This window comes from Sphaerodactylus townsendi, linkage group LG14, assembly GCF_021028975.2.
Source record: "Sphaerodactylus townsendi isolate TG3544 linkage group LG14, MPM_Stown_v2.3, whole genome shotgun sequence".
Taxonomy (NCBI): domain Eukaryota; kingdom Metazoa; phylum Chordata; class Lepidosauria; order Squamata; family Sphaerodactylidae; genus Sphaerodactylus; species Sphaerodactylus townsendi.
Window position 1 is genome coordinate 8,242,086 of NC_059438.1, and position 16,433 is coordinate 8,258,518.

Consider the following 16,433-nt stretch of genomic DNA (forward strand, 5'->3'; position numbering starts at 1 on the left):
CAACCAAATTGTGGATGTGCAAGAAACGGCAGAGGGAGGGAGGAGGTGAGAGAATTCAGCATGTTGGTTATCTTTAAAGGAGATCTCCTCTCATATGGTCCAATCTGCTCATTAAGAATCTCTTTGTTGACAAGTTGTCTTTGGGTTCACCACTTCAATAAGACTTGGATGTCAGCTCTAGGAATGTCCCTTTAAACGCTAATTTTGCGAGCACTCTGGTCATGCAAAAAACTTGCCACAAGGGGTTTTCAGGCTGCTGAAAAAGACTAAGGGGGGGGGGGGATCACCTTCCCTCCGCCCATGTGGCCCAGTGTCAGCAAAATCAGATGCTGAGGCATACATTCCTGGTCATAGTGCCAGTCTCAGAGTTTAACCACTGCCCCGTTCATTCTTGCCATTTTATGCCATTTTATGCCCCATCATTTGAGCCCCTTAATGCCTCACTTCATGGTTCCTCCAGGACAAAAACACCTCCCTCTCTTGGGATCAAGGGTTTATTACCTTCCCTTCCCGCCTTCTTTTCCTTGACCTTACAGTCAGAGACTGCACATACAGAGTTCTCTCTCACATGCTTGTTCACCACATTCAGACCCTGGCTGACTGGGAAAGGAGTGAAATGCCTGGTTGTCTGTTTTGGTAGGCGGTGGGAGCAAAATTGGAGAACAATGCCATGAAACGCCACTTCCAGGTGAAGTGATGCCACTATATTGTGCTATGCTCTAGGAATTCCCCCAAACTCTATTGTTAAAAAATTCCTAGAGCCTGACATGGTGATGTCACTTCTGGCTACTTGCTCAGAAGTGACATTATGGTGTTGCACAACACTGTTTCCATCAGTTCCTTCCCCCATACGCACACACACTCCTGCCATTGCCAGTGAAGAGCTAGCAACTCTAGCAAGGAGCATACCATTAGGATCCACACCTCATTGTAGAGTTGGTCAAAGTACACAAGAGGACAACCAAGAGGATCAAGGGGTTCGATCCCCTTTTCTAATAATAAAGGCTAAAATGACTGGGACTCTTCAGTTTAGAAAAAAAGACAGCTAAGAGAGGATAGGATGGAGATTCAGGAAATCATACATGGGTGGAAAAAGTGGATTGGGAGAGCTTTTTCTCCCTCTCCCATAATAGTAGAACTCAGGGGCAGCCAATTAAATTGATGGAAAATAGAATCACACAGGAACACACAAAGGGAGCATTGCTTTACTCAACAAGTAATGAAATTGTGGAACTCACTGCCACCAAATGTAGTGAGGGCCAGAAGAACGGTTGGTTTTACATAGGGGGTCAGACAGATTCAGGGAAGAGGGGTCCATCAATGGGTATTAGTCATGGTGAGTTAGAGGAACCTCCATATTCAGAGTCAGTAAACTTCAGAGACCAATGGGCAGGCCTTGGCCTCTATGCCTTGTCTGTTTGGAGCAGGTGTTGCCCCGGGCGCCATTTTCCCTCACTACCCCTCCGACCACCAGTCTGAGCCAAGAGGGCTCTCCCGATGTTCTTATGGTTCAACCTGAACAGTGACAAGGTGGGAACAAAGCAGAATAAGCCGGGCTTCCTAACTTCCCACTACTTGCTTATCAGGTTCTTCTTGTTCATTGGCTGCCCTCCTCTGTTGGGCAGGCCAGATGGTAAACCAAGGGTTTGCGTGGCTGTATGACACACTGGCACACAAGTTGCCTTGGTTAATTCAAGGCTTTTTTGGATGCACCAGCAACTTTGCTCCTGGCCCCACTGGGCCCTGGGTGACACAGCTGAGCCAGAGGGGACACCACTAACCACGTGACCCTGAAGTCAGTCTTACCATGGAAGTCGATCTGGTAGGCAGAGGAATCTGGAAGGGACTGGTTGTAGGATCCCTTGTTAAAGGCATAGGAGACGCTATGAAGAACAGAGGTGCCACCGTGACTGGGATTTCCTGCCCTGAAAGAGCAGAGGAAACCACTGGCCTCTGTACTCAAGTTGTAGCTGACGTTCCCATACTGCAGTATGAAAAGACCGGCTCCCTGGTGCCCATAAACACAGAAACGGTAAGGTCCATTATGATCTTGCAAAGAAATGTTTCTGTATTCTGGAAGGAAGGGTGCAGTTATATGCAGTCCATCAGCACGGTTGACAATGGTGATAGAGTCTCCATGCTTTTGATAATAGACAGAACTTTTCTGAGTTTGGTTTCTTGTGGCACAAAATCGGAAATCTTCATCCTGTTCCTTGGGCATTTGAATACCTGTAGGACACACACACACACACAAATAAAAATATATATGGTATTTTGATTAAGAGAGATATTTCAGAAATCTTTAAGAAGAAGAAGAGTTTGGATTTATATCCCCCCTTTCTCTCCTGTAGGAGACTCAAAGGGGCTTACAATCTCCTTGCCCTTCCCCCCTCACAACAAACACCCTGTGAGGTAGGTGGGGCTGAGAGAGCTCTGAGAAGCTGTAACTAGACCAAGGTCACCCAGCTGGCATGTGTGGGAGTGTACAGGCTAATTTGAATTCCTCGGATAAGCCTCCACAGCTCAGGTGGCAGAGCTGGGAATCAAACCCGGTTCCTCCAGATTAGTTACACGAGCACTTAACCTCCTGCGCCACTGTTTACATGAACTATAAGTATTATACATTATCAAAATGAATGGTGCTCTACCTCAAAGCAGGAAGGCTGAAGACATATTTGGTTACCAGCAGTCACTTTGAAGAGTTCTTTTTGGATTGCCAATTAACAGCAAAACCCAGCAAAGAGAAAGCCCAGCAGTCAAGTGCTTATAGTGGGAAGCATCAGGACAGTAGCTTTGAAGATGATACAGTGAAGGGAAATATGACTTGATACAAACATGGTGGCCATGGTGATGATGGTGATAGTGGAAAGTACCATCAAGCCATAGCCAACTTATAGTGATCCCCATAGGGTTTTCAAGGTCAGAGACATTTAGGCCTGTTCCTCATATGATGCCAGTAGAGCATGTTTGTAAGAACATAAGAAAGAGCCTGCTGGATCAGACCAGAGTCCATCTAGTCCAGCACTCTGCTACTCACAGTGGGCCACCAGATGCCTTTGGGAGTTCACATGCAGGATGTGAAAGCAATGGCCTTCTGCTGCTGCCTCTCCCAAGCACCTGCTCCAGAGCAGCTCCTCAGGGACAAGGGGACACCCCCCCATGGCATGGCAATGCCCTGTGGGTTGGAGGGCAGGAGGCATGTCCCCTCATCCCCGCAGAGCTGCTCAAGGGAAATAAGGTAAGTTTACAAACAGAATGGAGGCACCTAACAGCGGTGCCTCCGACCCGGTGCCATTTGCTCGGCGCTGGGTTCAGAATGCTGTTTTAGAAAAGACTCACTCATTGGGCAAGTTTCAAAAACAGCATTTCCCACCCCCCAGTTGGGGGGGGGGAAGCACGGTGCTGCCTTATTGCAGAGACAGCAACCATGTGACGCATGCCCCTGGAATGTTTATCAAACCAAGATCTCCAGATTGGAGTCCTCTGCTCTTTACTGCTACAACATACTGGCTCAGGCAACCATGGAAGCAGCCAAACAAAATTCTTCAAGTTACCTTGGAGCTGAACAAGTAAAGACATCAGGAAGAGAACCGTTCTAGATAGCTGGCTCATGGGGTCCATCCTGGAAGGGATTTCCTTGGCAACCAACGTCTATAAAGGACGGGGACACCCCCAAGCTTGCTGGTGCAGCGTCATGAATGTCCCACTCAGCTGGAAAATATAAAGAAGGTTTAGCCTTTATGCAGTGCTTTCTGCCTGTTTGTTGTTATTGTTCAAACACAGATATCCTGTGTTTCTCTTTACAAAAAAACTTACACTAAAAACCCATAGTTAAAAATAGACAACAAAAACCACTACAATCCACATGTCCCAGGGACAAAATTTAACTTTGAAAAGACCGTGGTAATGCAATGTTTTCAACTGATGCCAAAAAGAAAGAACTGCCCCTGTCACAGCGTGGGTTACCTGGCAAGTCAGTCTGCCTACAGGTTCTGATCAACTGGATTTTTCTGGCTGGGTTTCCTCAATAAGGTTTCTCTCGTTCTCTCTCTCTTTTGCCATCATGGCAACCCCTGGTGGGGTTTTCAAGGCAACGGGAGGTCAGAGGTGGTTTGCCATTGTCTGCCTCTGGGTCACAACCCTGGTGTTCCTCCAAGGTCTCCCACCCAAATACTTGATAGGGTCAAGACTGAGAATATATGACTGGCCCAAGGTCACTCAGCAAGTTTCCATGGCTGAGTGGGGATTCGAACCTGGGTTTCCCAGATCCTAATTTGACAGCTTACCACTACGCCATGCTGGCTCTCCGAAGGTTCTCTGACTGACCTCAAAACATAAGCCAGTTAATATGGGTGGAAGAAGTCCACCAGGTTGCTAGAAACCAGGACCCTTAGGGCCTTTGAAGTAACCACTGAGTCCAAAAGCACATAGGAAGTCAATTTAATCGGGTCTAGATGGAACTCCTGTGCTTGCAGCAGGCCAGCCCCTGACAGCACCCTTGCCACTTCATTGAGAACTAGCTGAAGCTTCTGAACTATCTCCAAAGGCAGCCCCCCCCCCCGAGTGAACTACAGTAGTCTAACCTGCGTGTTATCAAGACTGAGGATCCTGAGGTTTGCCCTTCCTATAAACAGTTGCAGCTTGTAAGACAACATAAGTTGGAAAAGCGTACTCCTGGCTACCTCTGTTACCTGTAGGTATCAGTAAGACACAAGGAGGATGCCCAAACTGTAAACTCACTCCTTCAGAAGAGTACAGTACCATCCAGGACAAAATGAACACCTAACCAGATCAACTTTACCCTGGACCCAGAGCATTTCCATTTTATCTGGATTTAATTCCAATTTGTTCACTCTTGACTGGCCCATACACCCTCCGAACACACAGAAGATGGGGCGGAGGAAGGGGAATTGCGCCCAGGGCACATGTGCGCCCTGTGGCCCTGCTGTGGCAGCACCCGCCTCCACCCCGGGACGCCCCTTCATGCCACGCCCAGGGAGTCATGCCCCACCCTGCCCTGTGGGTGCTACGCCACTTCCAGAAGATCTCTAGAAGAGTGTGTTGTGGGTTTTCCAGGTTGCATGGCCATGTTCCAGTAGCATTTTCTCCTGATGTTTCGCCTGCATCAGACAGGGATTGGGCGGTATACCAAATCCAATCCAATCCAATCCAACAACAACCCACCCACCCACCCACCCACCAACCAACCAATAATAGAACCTGTAATGTATGTAAAACAACTGTTGAAACTTTGAAACATATTTTATTTGATTGTCAGAAGTATAATGTGTTTAGGAAGGACTGTTTTCCATTAGCTAAACCTATTTATAATATGAAGTCAACAATGGTACAAATACTTAATTGTAATGATTTTCAAGCTTTGCAAAGTATTGTGAAATTTTTGGTGTTAGGTTTTAGAGAAGTGATTGTCCTTATATTCTCCTCAACAAGTATGCCTAATAAAGGTTAACTGACTGACTGACTGACTGACTGACTGACTGACTGACTGACTGACTGACTGATATTTGTACCAGAATGTTTTGCCAGTAGGGCAAACAGCAGCATAATGGAAGGGATGGGGGCGGATTTTAGGTCAGAACAGTGGTGCTGTGGAAATGCTTCACCAACCATTCCTTTTAACCATGATCCTGAGCCAAACTAAACTGCACCACAGTACTGTAGGTCTACTGAGCAAGACTCAAGGAGTTGCAAAATGTCTCCCAACCTGACAACCCTACTTGGATTAGATACTTCATTGGTTTGACCTAGCAGAGCTCAGAAGCAAGAAGCAACATGGAAATGCCAGTACTCTTGTGGTCCAGACACAGAACTTGATTTTAAGAAATTGTGGGTAATGACAAGTCCGGTTTAGCAATCTCCAGCAGGTATTCGTCAACCCAAACAGAAACTGATCGTACCGTTACGGAAACTGTAGGCTGCTTTTAGAAAGGGGGAAAAAAACCCCAAAGCCACTTTCTTGCTCTCTGTCTGGAACAACCACGCAAATGGCACATGGTAGGATAACCATGACACAGCAGAAATGCGCCAAAAAGGAAGAAATACCATTGGGGCAAAACAAAAGAAGAGCAGGGAAGAAGTTATTTTGTTCTGAATGTTAGTGATTTCTCCCCTCCTAGCCTTCAATCCTTCGATAGTGCCTTGCCAGGTCAAATAATATCATTGCCTAAAGCACTCCAGCTGCTTTACCCCAAAACAAGCAAACAAAGCAAGAATCCACAAAGTCAGGTCAATAAAATAAGCAAGACGAACAGGGGATATCAGCAAATGGCTCCACCTTGTCTAACTTAGATCACTGAAGAGGAATGAGACAAAGCAGAGGTTTGAAACCTATGCTTTGGCACAACAACAGAGAATTTCTTGTCTCTCCTCTCCTAACTCAGGGAAACCCACTGATGGGTTTGATGGACAGTAAAGTTGATGGACAGTAAATGCAGGACAGGACAAGTGCTTTTTCTTACAGTTCAAAACTTGCTATCTCTGGATGTTACCTGAAGGCTGCCTAAAAAGGAAAGGCTCAGGTTGCGTGATTGTTACTAGAGGATAAGAAGTACACAACAGGGCATAACTATACTATGTCCCACCAAAAGATAAAAATGTGTTTCTCCGTTGTTTGGAAGAAGTGGAAGTAGTGTGCTTCCACTGTATAAAAAAAAAAATCCTGATATTAAAATGGCCGCCACAGATGAAAGCACTGGCATCTCTGGAAAGCTACCACAGCAGTTGTAACTGCATTCTCCTTGGGGTCAGCTATGGATTCTTCTTCGCCTATTGGTTTTTCAAAACTCAAACCTTCCAATTTTATCATTTTTTTCTGGTCCCTTAAGATGGTTACCACCTCTTTTCAATACAAAGAAGGTCCAGGAAGTGGCTGCAGGTTAATTCAGCACTGAGGTTCTATTTTTCAGTGAGACAAGGTATAGGCAGTTCTCTCTGAGGTTGTGTTTTACATTTCAGATTGTTCTGCAAGCTTTTCAGGTTTGTAGAAAGATCTGCCTTGCCCATTCACAGCTCCATTCACTGGATTTAATTATCCTCAGATGCGGCTGACTTTGCTATTAGAATACATCATGATGATGATGACGATGACGATGATGTTGTTGTTGCTGCTGTTGTTGTTGTTGTGGAGGTAGAGCAATGTTGTGGCATGAAGTGCCAAGAAGAGCAGTTCTGTCTATTATAACACAGTAAAATAGTGCCACAGGAGCAAGAATGTGGGAAACAGTCAAAAGGGGAGTAACATTCCCCCCATGAATAATATAACTTACAAAAAAATACCCTTCAGGTTTCAATATTTCATTTTAGAACTGATGACTGCCTTGCTATTTCCCAAGGGCTCATTCTGAGTCACATCATTTCTACACTTATCAAAAAAGTAGACTATGCGATACAAATGCATGTGCAGCGATAACTAAACCCCTACAGATTCATGCTACTTTATAATCCAGTATTCTGGTCTTATCACTAACAATCCCCCCACCCCTCCACTGACTTATCATGGGAGGGTGGGGGGGTGTAAGCCTACCTAACAAGCTACAAAGGGGGCCTTGTGAAGACTGGAAAACCTCTCCGTTCATCTCACACCCACTCCGCGCACAAAGAACAAATCAAAGCAAAAAATAGTCTTTTGATGAGCAATGTGAAGTTTCAGTCTGAAATACTGAAAAAGGGCCATGCAACAGTGGCATCTAAACTATGCGAAGGCCAAGTCTCGAACTCTGCACTGTAGACACAGACAGAAAATCTGGCTCTTCCTTTACTTCTACCTTCCTTGGCAATTTTCAGCCCCCTGGGCTCAGTACAGGAAATTGGCACAGGAGGAGGATTTTAGACCTGCATTTATTAATGTTCCACATGCCAGATGCGCGGCTTCTGTAGGTTATGTCAGCACATTGCTTCGCATGTCTTACAACACAGAAGCATGCACCTCAGTTGTTGATGCACTAACACGTTTTTATCCCATCCTTCCTGCAAAAAGCAGTGTATGTGGTTCTCTCCCACACACATCCTTATCTTCGCAACATGGCCCTGGGAGGTAAGTTAGGGTGACAGACAATCCAAAGTCACTTGGTGAACTCCACGGCCATGAACCTCACCAAGATCTTAAAAGAAAAGCCACTGCAGACATGGAAAGCAGAGCCCTCGAGAATTGCCATCTTCCATCACAGCAAAGTGGCCTCAATTTCATGAGATCCGGAGCCCTGAGATATTACAATATGCACAGGCATCCAATAGGGCCATTAGATAATAGCAAACCTTGCTCAGACAGGAAGTGCCCAAGCTTGCATTCAAGACAGGTGCATTTCAAAGGTGCATATCTGCTCTCAGAAGACAAAAATATACACTGGAGAAAACAAAAGTAGAAACACAGTGTGCAACAGACTTCTCTCTGTGATACACCTCTGAAGATGCCAGCCACAGATGCAGGTGAAATGATGCACTTTCAACCCACGTTCACAATTGTTTGCAAGTGGATTTTGCTAGTCCACACAGCTGCAAAGTGCGTTGACAGTGGATTGAAAGTGCATTATCCTGCATGTGCAGAAGGGGCCTAAGTCCTGAGCTCAGGGGCTGTCAGCAGCTTCTGTAGCTCCATCTTCTCAGAGCTTTGAAGCAAACCAAGGTGGGCCATGATGAGCATTGGGGACTGCTGCAGAGAGGAAGGCAAAGGCAAACCACCTGTCTTTGTCTCTTGCCTGAAATGCCCTGTGTTGGTTTCAGCTCAACAAGATGTAGTTCCTCTTCTCAGGGGCAGTTGCAGCCTTATCAGAAAACGCCTGCAGCTGATGCCACATATAAAGATTCGGTCTTGAAGACAGTTTCCCACACCAGTCAGTCACAAGCCTTTTGTCAGTCACAAGCCTTTATTGGCATAAAGTTTCCCACACCAAATGTTTTCACTAGAACTCTTTCCTGCCTTTCTGGTGATACGCAAAGTACTATTGGCTCAGAGATCAGATGCTTTCGGGGAGAATCTTATCAGCTCACGAACCACATGGTTTTTGGGAAGGTCTATTGGATGGTATGTGACGGATACTGAAACCTGCTGCTGCAGATAGCGGCTTCTCTCTCCCTTTCCAAAGATGGTATCTTTGATTTTGGAGATCAGTAACAGCAAAGCCACTGCAGAATTGACCAACAGCAAGGCTGTGGTTTCCCCCACAAAAAAAGAAAAAGTTAAGGGACTTCTGCAGAGGTTGCTTTTGCAAGCTGCAAGACAAGGAAATGGGTAAAAACAACTGTTAGAACCTGCAGGAAAAATTAGGAAGGACTGAGAAAAGTTGATCCAGGAAAACCAGCAACCACATCCGTGGGAACACATCAAGTTTCTCTCAGTTGAGATGCTTTCCTTGAACAATGGCACACAGGAGCCATTTTTTGCTTCTGTTTCACCACTGAACAGCAAGCAGTGAAAAGGAGAAGCAAGCTGCTCGGCCAAACTCCCAAATGGAGTAAAAGTAGAATACTTCTCTTTCTTCGGTGGTTTCCCAACATCCTCTTCCAATTTCACCTCTAACAGTCCTCAGGATAGGAACAGATAAAATAGCTAAAAGGTATGAAGCCCATTAGCTAAGACTTGCGCTCTGAATTGTGCTTGGTGTTGTGAACCATAGTTTGTAATAATTGTGGCCCTTTATGCTGTCTGGAGCGGAGCTAGAATCTCAGGAGGATGAAGGGAGGTATGAGGGGGATTTTGCTGGCAATGCAGAACATGGGCTTCCCTGAGGGAGGGGAGAGGACCATGCCAGGATTTGACTGTTTGCAGTCCTCCACTGGCTTAGATTGTTTGATTCCAACAAGGGCATATTGCACGACATAAGTGAAGATCCATGTATTTCACCCTGGCAGAAAAGGGTGGAATTAAAGTTGAGAACCTGCAGGTTCTGTAGCGAATCCACTTTTTTTGACAGTCATGGACTGTAAACAAGCCAAACTAATAAATAGAGAATAATAAATGTGGAGAGAAGCCATGATAAAAACAGAATCAAAGGCCCTTTCCGCACGGGCACCAAGCGGGGGTGCATCAGCATAAACAATGCCAACGCACACACACACACACCGCGGGACCATTCGCACGGACAGTCCCAGCAGGGCAGCAGGCGGCGGAGCAGCCTTCGCACAGGCTGCGCCATCCCTAAACGCCGTCCCTCTCCTCCTGGCTTCCGGCGCATCGCAGAGGCCAGGGGACACCCCCCCCCCCCGCCCCTGCAGGCTGGAGTGGCGGCTCTGGAGTTGTAGGCCAGGGGGGCATGTCGGTGTTTTTGCCGTCCCTGAGGCGCTCTATTCCGGCCGTGCAAAAAGAGCCAAATTGTGTCTTTTTGACTCCAATGTTTGGAATGACTTGAAGTCAACTGGATAATATAAATCTGAGGAGAAGTTTCATGTCAAAGAGGCATAATGCCCTTCCGACAAACACACTTATTGGGAGATTTAACAAGAGTCCCGTGGAATATTGCCTTTGTTCTTGTCATCATGGTTCCCTCGAAACACAAGTACATCTTATCTTTGACTACAATAATATGAGACAGGAATGAGATTTCTTGATCAATCCTATCCTGGTAAATTTCTGGGTAGAGATAGAAACATTATTGCTGTATATACTCGCCTATAAGTTGACCCGAATATAAGTCGAGGCACCTAATTTTACCACAAAAAACTGGGAAAACTTACTGACTCGAGTATAAGACTAGGGTGGGAAATGCAGCAGCTACTGGTAAATTTCAAAAATAAAAATAGATACCAATAAAAATGTTTTTGAATATTTTTTTCAAAGAAAAACAGTATGGTTATCAACAATAACTTTAAAAGTTCTGAAGTGGAATATAAAACTCTCACAGACAGTAACTCTTCAGAGTTTCATAGGGAAGATGCTCAACAAGATCCCCCTTTTAAAAAGTCCCTACAGGTTCTCCTTCAACACGAACAGCTTATCATTACACAGTGAAGATGCTTGCAGCCCCAAAGTGGGGATGGCAGCCGTTGCCCCAAAGCAAGTCGTTTTTGCAGGTCTGCAAGCTCAGCCTTTCACTCACGTCGAGGGGGGCTTTTTTCAGCACAAAAATGTGCTGAACAAGTAGACTTATACGCGAGTATATAAGGTATTTCTATTTTAACAGCTGGGACTGACAAGAGGATAATCCTAAATGTTTCAAAGGCTCGTTCCGCACATGCAGAATAATGCACTTTCAAACTGCTTTCAGTGCACTTTGAGGCTGTGCGGAATAGCAAAATCCACTTGCAAACAGTTGTGAAAGTAGTTTGAAAATGCATTATTTTGCGTGTGCGGAAGGGGCCTAAGATTGCTTGGTGTTTTTACCAAGCAAAAGGTTTTTCGGAACCTTTAAATAGGAGTGACATATTCTGAATGTATTGTTTTATTGATTGTGGTGGGTTTTCCAGGCTGTGTGGCTGTGGTCTGGCAGATCTTGTTCCTAACGTTTTGCCTGCATTTGCGGCTGGCATCTTCAGAGGTGTATCACAGAGAAAAGTCACAGTGTGTAACAGACTTCTCTCTGTGCTATACCTCTGAAGATGCCAGCCACAGATGCAGGCGAAACATTAGGAACAAGATCCACCAGACCACGGCCACACAGCCCGGAAAACCCACCACAACCAGTTGAATCCGGCCGCAAAAGCCTTCGAGAATATATTGTTCTATTGTTTTACTCTATTCCGCTAACAATTCATTGTACTATATATTTATTGTATTTTGTTGTAATATCTGGCCTAAGGCTGTAAATAAACATTGACTGATAGTCTGAAGCCAGGCTTTTTGGGTGCCCATCCCCACCAATGTTTATGCCAGACTGCTGCTGAGATATGATGCTATCTCTGCTGCCAGCCAACTGCTGTGGTTTTTGATGTGAAATCCTGACTGCAGACGTCTGTTGCTTCTAGAAACTTGCTTATTCTTAGAAGCTGAACATGGCCCTGTCCCAAACCTGCCTGAGAATGGGCTCCCACAGTGAGTGCACATACACCCACATGCCGTTTTTGCAATCCACAGTTATCTTGCAAGGTCAGGCTGGGCAGGTCCTTCCTCCCGATGAAGTCAGCAAAGCCAAGGTTTCTTATTTTCTGCAGCCCCCACATCCTGAACTTGGGCTTTTATTCCTCAGTAGCAGAACAAACAGACTTATCTCCACCCTGAGCACGCTGTTCGAAGCAAGCGTCGGAGTATATTTAGAACATTTCTTGCGCATATAAACCAGTTACCTCAATTGACGGCACTTAAAACAATAGGACATTAGGAAAGTCCCCGCTTGTCAGTAGGCAACAGAGTACAGAGAGTAACCCTCCCAAGGGGATTAGATAAGCACAGGGAATGCCACAGCAAACGGAGCCCTTCCGTCCCCACCTTCCTGCCTCTAACAGTATTAGTCCCTATCATGAAAGCAAGCCTGGGAGAGCCACGCTTGTTTCATTAAAACCTGGGTTCTTTTCTCCAATAACTCCAACCAGCTGAGGTCTCAATGATTTTTATTGAAAAACAGAAATAAAAGAAATAAAACATGATTGCGGTTAAGGGATTGCTTAGGTGGTTATGTCCCTTTTGGTTCTTTGTCCCTGTTCCAGGAACCCATGGCCCAGAGATACTTCTCTGTCCACGTCTCAAGATGGAATTCAAAAACCTTTGTTTTCCCCTTCTCAGGAAAACTCTGTTCAGGCCACGAGGTAACTTAGGCCTTTGAAGTTTCATCCTAGCACCTCTGCATAGTTTCCTGTCCTCCCTCCAGGAGATCAAAAGGCAAAGATGCTTTTCACAGTCATATGTGACTTCCCTTTACTGTAGCGATAGCATCTTCCATGACAGTCCCATTTCTGGTGCTAAATCAGTCATTAAACAACTTGGAAGGAAAAACAAAAGGCCAATGATGGCACAAATGCAGCCCTCACTCCCCACCCTGTTTTTTTTCTCCAAGTACTAACAAAAGCCGCACACCAAAGTTACCTCTCTTTGAAAGAAGGGAGGAATCTCTTCAGAGGTGCTTGTAGTTTGCTGGATGACTTTGAACTTGTTACTCTCTCTCAGCCTGCCCTATGCTACCTCACAGGGTTATTGTACGGAAAGACCAGAGGAGGAGACAGTCAGGTCCACTGCTCTGTACCCCTTGAAGGGAAGGCAGGATACAAACAAAACAGAAGCATGACACAGAACACTAATGCCCCTTTCAAATGGACTCTTTTGACTTTTGATGGAGGTTTTTTTCCGGTTTCGCAAATCTGTAGGTTTGACTGCAACTCAAAGAAACAAACATTGTACCAAACCCGGTTTCAGAAGAGTCAGGTTAACTGCAGGAGGACAACATTTTATCCTTAAAGTGTGGGAAAAAAAGTCCACATGCCTTCAGAAGTCAAAGTAGGTTAAAGACCCCGTAGGACAGGGATATGAGCTTTCTTTTTCCCCTGTTTGCAGGTTTCACTGAACAGCCTGAATACATCTGTGCTGACTTTGCCATTGAAATTGGGAATCAATACCTGGATAAATGTGGGGTTCAGCTGTATATGCCTCAAATGTAGTGTGAGAATTATTTATTTATTTATTTATTTATTTATTTATTTATTTATTTATTTATTTATTTATTTATTAAACTTTTATACCGCCCCATCCCCGAAGGGCTCTGGGCGGTGTACAACACAAAAATATAAATACAGTTAAATAAATTACTAAAACCATTAAAACAGCGATAGCAGTAAAAGAGGCGTCCGCCAACCCCAATTTTAAAATTCTCCCCGGGAAAAGAGAGGGGGAGGTGGCGAGTCATGTTAGATGGTAGGCCCAGGTATAAAGCCAGCTAGGGGCCAACTGGGGGGGCAGTGCATTATCCAGTGCATATGAGAATTACTCAATGTGTATATTTTCTTTTTTACGTACATAGAATGCACAGGCATTCACTATAACTTATGAAAAGTTATAACTTATGAAAAGAGGGAAACTTCACTTTTTTTCCCCCCTCCAGGCTGAAAGAGAAGCGAGACAAGAGCCCCCATCTGTCTTGGATTGACAGTTCTCTTTCAAATTACCTCAGGGATTTGACTCACCCCATGAGTGAGCAGTGAAGACTGCTATGTGAGGATGTGCGTGATTTGTAGGGGGGATATTATCTCAGGATACCTATTCACAGACAGATAGCCTGCGGGCGCATACCATAATTTCCTGAGAAAAAGAACATGCAGACAAGTACTCAAACCGGTCGGCTTTCTGAAACAAGCAATTTTAGCTGCATGACACATGTCCTTTCCTAGAATGCTGTCACTAAACTCGGGGGCCTAAAATGTTCCCCTACCTTGGAAAGGCAGAAGCCAGCAACAAGCGGAAGGCTTCATTCACAGGTAAACGCTGAGCTGATACATGAGGCAGGGGGTTCCCAAGGTTATCACGTCTAGAACTGTGAGGCAGAATGATCTCTACAATAGCCCCATGTTCTAAAACAACAGACCAGACACAGAGAATTCAGGTAACCTCATAAAATATGAATGAAGACTCGTGGAACTTCAGTGCTTGCGCAAAAGTGGCAATTCGGGGCATGTTCTTCTCAGCTATGGAAAGAACAGAAAACCTGGCCCTTCTTTCCTCTGGTCATCCTGCAGAGAACAGGAGCACCACTACAGAGCCTACTCATCTGCCTGAATTTGAGAATTACCAACCTTCATGTGGGCCCTGGGGCTCTTCACAGGAGCAGCAGTGGCGTAGGAGGTTAAGGGCTCATGTATCTAATCTGAAGGAACTGGGTTTGATTCCCAGCTCTGCCGCCTGAGCTGTGGAGGCTTATCTGGGGAATTCAGATTAGCCTGTACACTCCCACACACGCCAGCTGGGTGACCTTGGGCTAGTCACAGATTCTCGGAGCTCTCTCAGCCCCACCTACCTCACAGGGTGTTTATTGTGAGGGGGGAAGGGCAAGGAGATTGTAAGCCCCTTTGAGTCTCCTGCAGGAGAGAAAGGGGGGATATAAATCCAAACTATTCTTCTCTTCTTCTTCTTCTTCTCTGAGATGGCAGTAACCAGTTCCCTTGGGGAAAATGGCAGCTTTGAAGGGTAGAGAAATTAAAAACTCTCCCTGGGCAGCATCCCCAAAGTTCTGGGATTTCCAAGCCAGAATACGGGTTGCCGCTCTCCAGGGTACCAGGTTGAAGTTCTTCATACCGCATAGTAGCTGACTCCTTTCGCTAAATGGGCCGAAACATACTCCTCCCTTTTCTAGGATGCAGCGCCATGCCCACCTCCATTTTCCGCTTTGCCATTTCTATTATTTGAGGAGCCCTCAGTGACGGCTGTCAGAGACAATTGTACTGGGTGAGAGCTACTGAATGTGATGCTAGCCACATAGAATTCCTTCTCTGTGGATTTCACAGCCATCTCACAGGCTTTCGTAAACGTTCTATAAGATGCTCTGGCACTCTCGTCATGAGTACGCCACCAAACCCACTCTAGTTGTCAAGCTTAAAAAAGTCTAGCAAAACCTACAACGGTATCTTTAGCTCTACAGCATTTCTCGTTACACTGACAGGGTGATCAGAAGAGCATACAATATTTTGCTGATTGAGCCTCGGTGCTCAGTCTGGTTTTAACTATCCAGTAGAATATCTGTCTGTAATAAAACAAAAAAGTGTTGTTCCCAGGCCTGTGTGCCAAACGTTGTCATCCCAGACTCCACTCGGGGCCTGCACAATCTCAAAGGATTGCCAAACTTTTTTTCCTGTTCATCCTTCATTTTCCATTTCAAAACTACTTTGCCCTAAGCTCAGGATATCTGAATAATTTGCATCCAGCAGCAGCCTTAGTTATTGGCCTCGAAAGTAACAGAACCATCCATGTCAGCAGTTTCTGATCACAGCAATTAGAACGGGGGTCCATAACCCTGTGGCTCTAGAGCCAACTGTGGCTCAGTACGTAAAGGACCAAAGACAGCTCTATTAAAAAGAAAATGAAACCTTTTAAGGTATATTGAAAGGGTAGGTGGGATGACAAAAGAACCAGGATGTAAAGGGGATAGCAGACAAAGATTTTTATGGGTCTAAAGGGTCTTAGAGCTGGTTTTTATCCCCTGCATTTCTCCACTGTAAGAAGTCTCAGGGCAGCTTAGAACTGCCTTCCATTCGTCTTTCTACAACAGACACCTTGTGAGGTAGGCGGAATAGAGAGAGTTCTGCAAGGACTGTAATTAGTCCAAGGTCACCTGGCAGGTTTAATGTGTCGGACGGGGTAATCAGACCAAGTTCTTCAGATTAGAGTCCGCTGCTCTTAACCACTACACCACACTGGCTCTCTTAGCCACTAACCCACGCTGGAAAAAGTGAGCAGTTGTCAGTAATCTAGGGATTAACCACGCGCACATTTCAGCCACTGAGTTCAAACAACTGAGCAAGATACTCTTAGGAAGAGAGGACTCCTAACAAAGAACTCACAATAA

General features: G+C 45.4%; 1 protein-coding gene across 1 annotated transcript in view; it reads right to left on the reverse strand.

The window, feature by feature from the left end:
• Positions 1–16,433, reverse strand: part of ADGRG1 (adhesion G protein-coupled receptor G1) — a 41,513-nt gene that overhangs the window by 14,789 nt on the left and 10,291 nt on the right. Inside the window, exons 2-3 of the mRNA XM_048515242.1 lie at positions 3,555–3,711; positions 1,807–2,229 (exon numbers count right to left, since the gene is read on the reverse strand). Coding sequence (XP_048371199.1) covers positions 1,807–2,229; positions 3,555–3,621 — 490 coding nt within the window. The 5' untranslated portion in view covers positions 3,622–3,711. The remainder of the gene's footprint in view (positions 1–1,806; positions 2,230–3,554; positions 3,712–16,433) is intronic.